At 29.0% G+C, this 12,172-nt stretch overlaps 1 protein-coding gene across 4 annotated transcripts in view; it reads left to right on the top strand.

Moving 5' to 3' along the window:
• Nucleotides 1-259: 259 nt before the first annotated feature.
• LOC141460162 (uncharacterized) overlaps nt 260-12,172 on the top strand; it is a 32,286-nt gene continuing 20,373 nt past the window's right edge. For 2 of the 4 annotated variants that reach the window (XM_074139878.1, XM_074139877.1), the window contains exons 1-5: nt 260-417; nt 5,171-5,344; nt 7,493-7,834; nt 7,929-8,108; nt 10,165-10,475. In XM_074139878.1, the coding sequence (XP_073995979.1) occupies nt 5,173-5,344; nt 7,493-7,834; nt 7,929-8,108; nt 10,165-10,475 (1,005 nt within the window). In that variant the 5' untranslated portion in view covers nt 260-417; nt 5,171-5,172. Of the gene's footprint in view, nt 418-5,170; nt 5,425-7,492; nt 7,835-7,928; nt 8,109-10,164; nt 10,476-12,172 lie in introns of all 4 variants that reach the window. The other 2 variants (XM_074139879.1, XM_074139881.1) reach the window with 2 other exon arrangements.

Genomic DNA, 12,172 nt, shown 5'->3' with positions numbered 1-12,172 from the left:
TACCAATAGATTTTATATGAAGATTCATAAATTAAAATATCTTATTTATCACTGACGAAAATTTTGTATTTAAAAAAATAGTACGATTACTAACTTTTGAACGAAATTTTGTCTTTTTTATTGAAATACTTGTTTGTTGAACACAAAATAATTAATCCAACAATTAATAATTCTAGACTTGATTAATAAACAATTTTTCACCAGATCTTTATTAAGTTAATAATTAACAGTGTATTTTAATATTAATTGGATATCTCCTTGAAAGCCATTGACAGCCTCTAGCCTGCCCTGCCTGCTGTTCACTTATTTGTGTGAATTGTAAGATGGCGTAATGCTTTGTGGAGTAAAATTGAGGGTTGTTTTTGATGATTAGTAAAATTAAATGGGATGTGTACTTGTTATATTTTAACTGAAAAGGTACGTAAGTTCATAATATAAAATAATTTTCGATGATTTTTTTAGTAGCAATGGTGAAAGAATAGTGATTATTTTAATTAATTCACAAATAATTTTTGACGTAAAACTTTGTGTAGTGCTTTTTAATATTACAATAAAAAGAATAACATGTAAGAGATATTATATGTTATATGTAGGTGAATGTTTTTAAAAACAGCTGGATTTAGGGTTATTTCATGAAACTTCCATTTTTTTTTTTTTTTTTATAAAGCGGGTGGATAGTTCTATCATGGTTCAGAATTTATTTGCATAAAACATAACACTACACACCTATTGCTGTTTTTTCTTTTTTGATCTAAATTTATTGATTATCAGATAATTTACAATTTCTTTCCTTCAAAATAGTTTTTCCAGTTGTTAACGTTGCATCTGATATATTTTAAATTAAGCTTTTGGCATGCCCTTTTTAACTAGTTGATTGAAGATATATGATTAAAAATTCAACTGCAGGAAAGTCCTAATGTTTGCAGTGTTTAATGATTTTTATGGTAGGAAAATTATTCTGATAGTTGGGTAGCCACTCCTTACTACTGTTTGTTGATTTCTATATTTCATTTAATTTAAACTTAATGATTCATTTCCAGCAAAGAAATAAGGTGGAAAAGATTTATCTTTTAGATATAGGTGATTAATAATTTGAGTAAATAAAATTTAAATAATTATGAAAAATTACAATAAATTTTAAGTGCATCAAAATATTTTCAAGATTTCCAAACATATTACTTTTAAGGGTCTGCTATTAACTTTTTCGTATAATTTTTTAAACTATAAACTAAGTTTAGGTAATGTATTGGATTTCACTTTAATAATTTTATTATGTATGTTTGTCACTGTTGTCTTATATTACCACCTCTTTGTCTGAAATGAGGTGGTATTATTTCAAATCTAATCTAATCTATTGTTATGTACAAATTTATAAACTCCAATAACGTGAAGAACTTCTAAGAAAACATCTCAAGTTAAATAAAAAGCGGATTAAAAAAACAAAAATGATACGCAGGTATCACTTTTGTAAATAGTGAGTTAAAAAAACCCTGATATAATCGCATTTGCTTTTTATGTTATATGTTTTGAAGAATGTAAAATTTAAGACTTCTTCTCAAAGGATATGAGTACATATATTTTTATACAACACACAATTAATATTTACCGTTCAGGTATTATTAGAAAAGATTAATTTTTTTTTTTGTTAATTGTGAAATTCTTTTGCTTCCAATATTTTTCGTTTGAATTATGCTGGCTGGCTATTGCCCTATGAAGGTCAAACCATTCAATGGTGATCAACTAAATGAAAACATAAACAACTACGTTTAATATTATCTTAGATATACATATTCCTCTTTATAAATACACGTAAGTTTCAGTTAATTTCAATATTAATTGGAATAATAAGAGCAATAATAAAATTCTTTTTTAAATTCAAGTGTTTAATGTTCTAAGCCACTTTTCTTGTCAAATTCCCAAAAATATAAGATCCTGAACATCATTAAGAAAAAGAGATGAAAAGTTTATTTCTTGCAAAAATGATAATTTCCTAGGCCCTTGAAGGTATTGCATGAAAATATGCTAAATAATATTACATTTTCAATTCAAAATTTTTACTTTTTTATTTCTTTGAGAAAGAACACATTTAATTTCTTACCCCAATATACGCCATCAATTTTCCTTTTACTAAAGAGTTTTTCCTGGAATAAGATGTAATATAAAATTAGTATTTTTTTTGTTTGTTTCGTGACATCTCAGCTCCCCCTGACTCTAAATAATAAATCTGTTTCATAAAACTAGTAGTAGTTTGGTCTTAGCAATCAAAGTGGGAAGAGATATTTATTGGATAAATTCGGTGATATAATTTTAAAAAAAGCAGTAAGCAGCATTTCTGTCAACTAAATCTCTACCAGCTCTTAATTTTGGAAACAAATTTCTATTGTTGTTAATATCAACATTGTAGATGTTTTAGATACATATAGTTTGTTAAAAATAGTCCTTTTGAGAAAAGCAATCATATTTCTGCTTAGAATCTTGTGAAGTAAATTTTCAAAAAATAGAAGTATGGATCAAATAAAGCGTTATATTCAAATACAAAGAATGTATACTAGATGTATACAAAGAATGAATAATCGAATATATAATTCGGTTAATGACTTGAAACACGCTGTGCGAAGTGCGTTCACAAAGATGGCTCCATGAATAAATGAGGAAGATGTTTCATTCGATGTCAAAACAAATTTTGTGTTACGAAAGAGAGAGGAGCTTAGAGGACACTGTGTTTATTAAGACAATTTGTGACAATATGATATGAATCGATGGATATTGAATGCCATCCGATTGCATGGAAGGAGTTTAAAGAAATTATTATTGTTTTTAAGAAAACTGAAAAACATTTAGTACAAAATTCTTTAAATTTTAGTATAAAATTTCATTTATTGTATTAAGGTAATTTTTTAAGCTCTAATTCAAGGCACTCAGACCAATCCATAAAAATTACTTTTTCTTACTCAAAAAGATTGCAAAAAAATTCAAAATTTCAGGAAAATATCTACAAAGTGAAGAATGAGCATGTTTTATACTTTAATTTATAAAGAATATTTAAAAAAATAATTTTAGCATGGAACTACACGCGTTCTCTCTTTCTTAGAATCCCACTTGATAAATTAATTATTTAGATTTTAACATTATCTATTTTATTATTGGTAAAAGCCTTGTTTAAAAATATTAATGTTATTTTTAAAGTTTGGCCCATTTTATTATTAATTAATAGCATGTGTATAAGAAATCTTGGTAAAAACGATAAGTCTCCTGTAGCCCAAACCCACATATTTCGATTATATACATATCTCCAAGGGACCCTACCGTTACTTAGCAACTTAGACCGTAACTTTTAACAAAACATTTAACCCTTCTATCTATAATATATAAAAAAACGACCGTAAATTATATTGAAATAGTAAAATGGAAACTTACCAATTTCCCTCTTACAGAAGGAAAGCCCTTAAATTGATTTTTTCTGAGTTAAATGTTTCAAATAAAAGTTTTACACCAACGCTACATAAAATTTAAATGAATTTGTACAAATCTATTTTATTTCAATTTAATTTAATTCAATTCAATACCATATTGTATCTGAAGCAAATATTGAGTATTCAATACGACATATTGAAAAGAGATCCCTATAAACTTGGAACTATTACATTTATGAAAAATAAAAATTTTATTTTCTTACAACTAAAAGAAAGTAGTTAGACATATTTATTGAATCCTAAAATTTATTTAGAGAATGAAGCAGTAGGTAAGGATGTAAATGCAAATGTATGTGGTGAAGTAAAGGTTCATTTATTATTAGAATGCTTCCTTAAAAATTAACTATTAACGAAAACTTAATTTAGAATATCTTTAAAAATATTTTTTGTTCAAAGTAGTTTCACTATGTTTTTTTTGATACTTCCTGCCTCATCTGATAATCTGAAGGTAATCTGTAAGTCTAAGTAGGATTTTCAATAGCAATCTTCTTCCTTATACAGATCTGGTGCGCTACCTTGGGCTCTACATAGACAAGCTACTCACGTGGAACCCACACACTAGACTTAAAAGACAAGCATTGACAAAACGTGCGAAACTACTTTACAGACTTCTTGGACGACGCTCCAAATTACCCATTGAACTCAAACGATTAATATACAGTACTATCCTCCACCCAATGTGGACTTACGGACTAGAGCTGTGGGGTTCAGTCAAAACTACTGCGACAGATAGCTGACGCTCCTTTCTACGTGACTAACCTCACTCTACACACAACGACCTCAACATCCCCTTCATTCACCAATTAGCCAAGACTAAATATCAAAAATTCCATAGTGCTCTCTCCATTTGCTCCAATCCTCTAGTACAGTCTCTCGCCTCCTCTAATATTCCTGACAATCCTCCTCGCCGACTGAATTGCCAGTGGCCCCGCGACTTCCTCGCAGTCTGAAGGCCTAAAATTAATATCCTGTAGTAAGTGCTGGCGCTGGGCAGTTTCTTTCCTCCTGCCTTTCGCGCCTCTATACTTCTATCTCCCTATTTACTTATTGTATAGTGAATTATACAGATTGTAAATAACAAAATGAAATAAAAAAAAGAAAAAAAAAGTAGGATTTACTTTGATTGGGTGTAATATTTAATTTTTCAGATATGTGTAAACATTTGGTAACCTCTCTTAACATTGTACTACTGTTGTTACCCTTAATACTGTTGCTTTGTGTGCGACTCTGTTGTTGGGCTGCTCTTTTAAGTACAAAAAAAAAATGTTCTGTCTTCGTCATCTAGTATTATTCATACAATACATACATTAAAGCGTCTTAGCTCTTTTCTAATTATTTGTAATAATAATTTTAAGTAAAATTTAAATCTTGAAATAAATTAACAGACTTATAACACTTCTAGTCAAAACTTTACTGTGAATAAGTAGTTGAAAATACAATTATTTCTGTTAAAAAAAGAAAATCCCTTTACAATTATCGGGACTATATTTGTTTCGTTATCTCCTAATGAATTATTATTTATCGATAGAAGTTGTTTCATTTACTGAAGTGTTTCACCGTGTAGTGTTTCTTAGAAAACAGTTTCAAATTACTAATGTTTAGGATTATAATGTGCCATTTTTTAGTGACTAGTCATTTCACCAGAATGTATACGCAATTAAAACACCCTTTCATTTGATGATTATATTTTTTTAAAGGTATGATGGAGGAAGGGGTGAGCGGAGGTTCGAGGCAACATCGGCCATGGGAGCCGCCTAAATATAACGCAGCTGCAACTGCTCAATCTAGCCCTACAGTATCTCTTGCGGAAATTTTTGATACGGCATTTTCGTCAGATGTAGATACAACAAGGGACGCCGAATGTGTTATTGGTATTGATTCAAATTTTACCTTTTTCACCATATAATGTGAGTTGGTTGGGCTTCCGCTTCAACTTGATCCTTGGTTACAGGTAACCCAATATGCTATCACTCACAATTTACATATCTCTTTTATTAATTAATTTTTTTTCTTTTACTAATAAAATCCTTATAATTTAAAAAAAAAATAGTTACTTTTAATACTTTTGAACTCCGGTTTGGTTGCTTGTTAAAAAATTTTTATTTATTTATTTTTCAAACATTTGAGTTATGTCTGTGAGTCTGGCACGCAGGGTTGCCATTTACGTCATTCATTTTTTAATTATTTATGTTCTGGTTATTTTATCTTGGAAGAAAAGTTATCATTAGTCAGTTTTATGAATTTAGATTTTGTAAAAAGCTGCAGTTATTATTTGTTTCTTTGTCAAAAAGACCAATGATTAAAAAACAATTTGGTAATAAACAAGATGGAATGATTTTCATTATTTATTTATATTTTTAAAGAAAACTGTCGAATTTCACTTTTTAGTTTAAAAAATGTGCAAAAACGAAACTAATTGCTGTAAAATTTGAACCTGATACTTTTCAGTGGTTCATTTTTTTTTTTTTATCAAAACCAGGAGAGAAGGAATTAGCTATGTGGTTAGCATATTGAATTCCCACACGGACATTTAACATCCCGGGTTAAAATCCAACTGCTAGTCCTTTAGATTTACTCTTCCTAGAATCTTCTTACATCTCACTGCCGCCCCAATGATGGACAGTGTTGTCTGTAACGAGAGAAAAAAAAAGCACTAAGGGTACGTTTACAACTGAGCTGTGAGCATAAATGATAGGAGTGATGCATCCAGCGCTTAAAGAAAAACATAATATATTCGAATGTGAGCGTGCACAACGAAGCTGCGACTAGTGACTCATAAGCGCTGCTATAAACGAGCATAGATGATAGAATTAAATTTTTCATTTTTCTACTAGCTGAACTCCAGTATCGGGACTTTAAAATGAGCTTCAAATTTGACTGCTGTTCAAAATACCTTTGTTTTTCAAGACATTTGGTGAAAACCGGCATTATTTTTTATTTACTTTTAAACAATATTTTGTTTTTTAAATCGTGCTTACATTTGTTTTTTCTCAATAAAACCATTACTTACCTAAGAGTAATCACTAGTTTTTCTTCTATGGTTATAGGATTTCCATGACAATTTTTCCAAAGTTTTCTTAATTTGGACCTTATTTTTTATAAAATATAGTCGAAAGTGCGTGGACCCATACTCACATATTCAATAAAACGATCCGGATAATTTCTAAGTTCCTTATATAAATGGTGAAATTCACCCAAAGTACTTCGTTTTTATTTATGGGATGTACATGATATTTTCTAAAGCGTTTTTTCTTTAAAATATACCATTTTGTTGCATGTATCACAGCTCCGTTGTGCACACTAATCAGCGATTATATTTTACTCTATCAGTTATCATCTCTGCTATCATCTATACTCACAGTTCCGTTGTGAACGTACCCTAAGGCGCCAATAACCTCAGATGATGACGCGTCTTAAATTTAAAACAAATCAAAAAATCAAAACCAGGTCAAGAGATTTTGTGAGACAAGTAGACTTAATACTACTTCGGCGAATTTATCATTCTAGCGTGAGCGTAAAAACAAGGACAAACTAACCATAAATACGGTAAAGTGGGATTTCTACATGAGGCTGCTATAAACAAAACGTTTTGGTTTTGGCGGTAAAACTTGTTTTAATTAAACATGCACCCACATATAATATATTTAAGTGCACCAATCCATTTGAAGATTGCAAGAGTAGAAAGTCAACTTCTTCACCTTCCCTCCTTCTGTTAAGTATTGAAACGAATATATTCAATAAGAAAAAAGATCAAGGACGTCACAAATAATTTCGAGCTATAGTGAATCGATCAAGTTATTAATTTATTTTCTAACTTGCTTGAAGAGTTATTTATCAATCTATTACTTCTTTTCAAAAAATTTGCCTGATTTAAACTTCAGAAAACATGAATTATAGTTAGGATAAGGTCAAGAGAAGAGAAAAATAGATATTTCATACATTAGAAGCTTGTTTACTCAAGTATAGATCTTATTAGACATTCTGTATCTGGTTTGAAAATAAATGATCTATTTACTTAGGTGAGATGGAGTTGGATCCGTTGTTTGCAGAAAGTGACGTTGAAGGAACTGGAGAAATTGTCGAAGATAATAATGTAGTTGGTAGTGATGGAAGTTGGCATTTCCACAATCACCATCATCAAACTGATACAGACTATTGGGCCGGTGGTCCAGGTACATCAGGTCCGGTGTTTCCGCCACAGCATCAGTCAACGCTTCCACCCCCAGCATATATACCGTTTCCTACTACTCCTCCACAACCTCCAATTTCACCAGCTCATCTTAATTTTAATAGTACACATACTTCTCGAGGGGGATCACATCGGCACCATCATTCTAGACATCTTAGATATCCCAGAACTGGTGAGCTACTATTTCTAAAAAATTATCATCAAATTTCTTTTAATCTTTCTATATAAAAAAAAAAAAAAGCTAAAAAAATATAATTTATTTAAAGGAACAGATGCAATTGCTGAAGCAGGACCTTCAAGGGCTGATTCACGTTCTAATAGAAACAGCCAGAATAATACTTCAAGACCTCAAGGGTCAAACACAAGGTCACGTAGAAAAATGTACACACGTAATCCCCGGCAAAGGTACACTACAACATCACCAGTTCCAGTAACTCATGAAAAACGTAAGTTCTCGGTGTATATATTACTAATTAGGTAAAAAGAAATGAATTACTAATGAATTGTGCTGCTTGAGGAATATTTGGTTTTTTTTATTCTAACATTGTTACTAAATATGCCAGAGAAAAATGTTCAGTAGAGTACATTACGTTTCACTTCTATTTGCCAAAATTCTTTTCCTGCGAAATTCGCAAATATGTTCACAAATCTCATTTGAAAAAAAACTATAAATTAATTCTTTAATTAATTAAGAACCAGTTCCAAAGAGTCCACAAAATGAATCATAAAACAAAACTTAGACTAAACCGGTTCAAATTAAAAAAAATTTGTACATTTATCCAACACAACACGTAATTTTGTTTGGACTGACGATATCTAAGCGTTTGTGATTGGCGTAAAAGATTTATTACAAACAAAGAAGCGCTAGAATAAACTCGTAAGCGATTCTAGAAAGATAAAGAACAGTGTGGTTGTTTATAACTTATCTTGGAAATAGTTCAGGAAGCCCACTCTAAACTTCTAAAACATGATTCAGAAAAAAGTAAACATAACTATTAAAAAAAAATTGAAAACAAAGGTGATTTTATTACCAAGGTCAAATAAAAGTTAACTAAAAATGATAAGGAGCATATTGCTGCATATGTTATGTATATATTCTTAACAAAATATGTTCTTTAGCATATCATAATAATTTATTTAAAAATGAGATTTGAATGAACAACATAAATAAAATTTTATGTGGATTAACTTGAGCATTTTAGTGTAGTGTAAACATTTTTTTTATTAATTTTTTAATTAATTTACTAAACAGTAATAGTTTAGTTTCCTCCAAATGAGAAATGTATTTGTAACACTAGGAATGGGGCCGTTGAATGTAAAAATACTTTAAATGTTTAAAATATTTATTTATTTTTATTTTTTTTCTAAAACTATCTTAAAAATGGTTATAAAGTCGCATGAATATAAAACGTTAGCAATACATATTTATGTTGCTGTGTTTTATTACAACGTAAAGTTGACTTAATTTCATTTAAAAACAAAGAAATTAATACATTTTCTTCGAAATTTTAATGCATTTTTAAAAAATACATCTTTCTTGAAAATGGCATTATATATCTTCACTTATAAGCATTTGGATTTTTTCGAAGTAGTAAAACTAATATTAAGTACAAATTATTATTTTTTTATGGTTTCTATTGAATAAGTGGGTGAGTGGTTTCTAACGATACTTCGAAAAATACTTTAACATAACATTAAAATGATAAAACATCAATAATACTTATTTAATATCAGGAAAAGATTAATCTATGAAGACGCAGGAAAATTCTAAACTAATTAGAATGAAGGAAAACCTTGATAATAGATAAAATATTCAATATTATGCAGTTTTGCCAACCATAAATTAAAAAAAAATCTATATAAATAACTTTTTTGCCTTATTATCAATAAATACCTTTATTGAAAATTTGAATTCAATTTTCTTTATGTAACAAATAATGCAAATTATTAGCCAACTTCAATTACTTTATAATTAGTCGAAACTGGCTCTCATTATAACTTCAATACATTTTCGAATGGCTTGCTTTATAAAATAGTGCCCTCAAGTTTCATGCCAAGGAATAAAAATATTGACTTTTTAATTCTTTTATTTGTGATTAAAAAAATTAACTTCTGTTACTTCTTTTGTCATCAAAATGATAACGTTTGCAGAAAAGAAGATCTGACCATGCGCTTCATCGATTCTGATCGTTTGAATTGAGCATTTTATGATTTTTCTCGTTCGATTTTTTTTTTGTATCTACTCATTCTGATCATCTCTCTCTCTATCTCTATAAATATAAATCCCTCTATCTCTATCTTCCTTACTCTTCGTTCTCTCGACCACACATATGTCTGCTTCATGTAGCATATAGTTCTCCTTCGGTTCAAAAATTAGATTTCGCTCAAACGGTATTGATACAGTAAGATGGCTTGTCAAATACCTCTTAGCTATAAATACTAGACATATTAGGTATAGTTCATGTAGTAAAATATTTTTTATATAATTATTATTGCTTACAGCGCCAATGCCAAGCGATGATGACTCGCCTCTTGCTCCCGACCTACAATTAGATTGGCTTTCATCGACTGAGGATGAACATAGTGATGATGATAGTGGAATTGAGGTTCTCTCTGTACAATTTGGAAATAATAATAGTAGCAATAATAATAGTAATAATAATAGCAACAGTAATAATAATAATAATAATAATAATATTAACCACAACCATCACATTTCCAATATCACATCACATAGCAACGCCTCAATCAATCGTAGCGTAGTCAACAACATAAGTGCTGCACCGGTTGGAATTTCAGTTAATCCAAACCCTGTGAGTATATTTTGATTTTTGTATTTAAATTTTGGATTTTTTTTTTTTTTATTTATTTCTAAATTTTGTCTACAAAAAAAATACGATTTTAAATTATTGTAATTAGTAAATTAATTAGTAGTAAAAATGTTTGTACAAAAATTAACTCGAAAATGAAAACTTGAGACTTGTTGATTGACCATGCTGAGTTTTACTTTTACTTTCTTTTTCTAGAAAAAAAAAGTTGCGATTTTCCGAGACATGAAAAAAGAAAACAGTTCGAGATTATTTTTTTTCAGATAATTTTAATTTTGAAACTTAAAAATATTTAGAAGTTCTTTTGAAAAAGATGTTCCGAAGTGATCCACTTCTTTATTGGCATCACCAACCACCTAGCGCGAGATACAGTGTGTTTTTTAAACGTTCTCACCCTGATTTCAAACCATATCTCTCTGGATATGTGATTAAATATTTGCTCTACATAATACAAGGCATATTAGGTTGTATTTTAGGCCCTCAATTTCATAAAAGTTGACCAAATTTTAAAATGAACTTTTTTTCAGTCCTGTTTAGTTTTAACTGAACAGTAAAAACGTCTATATAAGATTTTCAAGATTAACTGACTACTGACACTTTCTTGATACAGCAATAAGCCTCATTTCTTTCTTATGTCTTTTTAGCCTCTTAAAAGTAGTCTGCTGGCATCCATAAGCTTCTGATCGATAATCATTTTCTTGAGCAAACTCCGAGTGTAACTATTTTCTATTAAAATGCCTATTTTTCAATTAGCTTAAAAGAAAATAAGCTTGTTTTTAAAAGTAATAGTTTTTCACAATTTTATACATATTTTTGTTACTCTTAAATTTTCCTAAATTAATTTTGTTTTTATACAGTATCCCATGTAATTTGCTCACTTCCAAATTCCTTAAGCTATGAACAATGTTAACAATTCCAATTAAATTAATTTATTGATTACAAAACATAATTGTTTGTCGAAGTCCGTTTATACTTTAAAAGTATTATTTTGAGTATTAATACCTAATTAATCGATATTTTCATTATGAAATATTATAAAAAATTTAAATATATTATCATTAATCAGCTGTTTTTAATAATTGTTGTTTGGGTGGAAATTAACCCAAGCAACCAAAAATATTTCATAAATATAAAAGCTGAGACCCCCTACTTAAATCCCTAAGCGTTTTCAAAGGGTGAAGAGTTGATTAAAATGATATAAGAATCCCAGACAAGTACTAGAAAACTCAACCAAGATATTCACTCAACACAATTTACGCTAGGGAATGAAGTAAAACAGCAAACCGGCAAGTCCTGTTAAAAGTTATATATAGATATTAAAAAAAATATTTATATATAATTATAATTATAAATATAGAAAAGACATGCGATCATCTCGATCTGAACGGGGTGGACCATATAGAAGGATATTGACAAAAAGAAGAATAATATCGTTTAAAGTAAATAGTTTGAAAAGAAGTAGAATTTTCTATTATGGATGGTAATTTATGCCTTTATGAGTGGCCTTATCTTTATTCCGTAAGTAAATTAATTTATTTTTACAAATTTTGGGTAATATATTTTTTTTAATGTAAATTCATTTATTTATTCTTTTTTTTAATTAATGAAATAAAATGTTAACTATTCAATGTGCCATTTAATACATTGAGTAAGTATGTTACTTAAAAGAAATATCAACCATC

Source organism: Rhodnius prolixus, unplaced genomic scaffold, assembly GCF_049639745.1.
Source record: "Rhodnius prolixus isolate KJV_2025 unplaced genomic scaffold, Rpr scaffold_6, whole genome shotgun sequence".
Classification (NCBI taxonomy): Eukaryota; Metazoa; Arthropoda; class Insecta; order Hemiptera; family Reduviidae; genus Rhodnius; species Rhodnius prolixus.
Note: the sequence above shows the minus strand (reverse complement) of the source record. Positions and strands in the feature narration are given on the sequence as shown.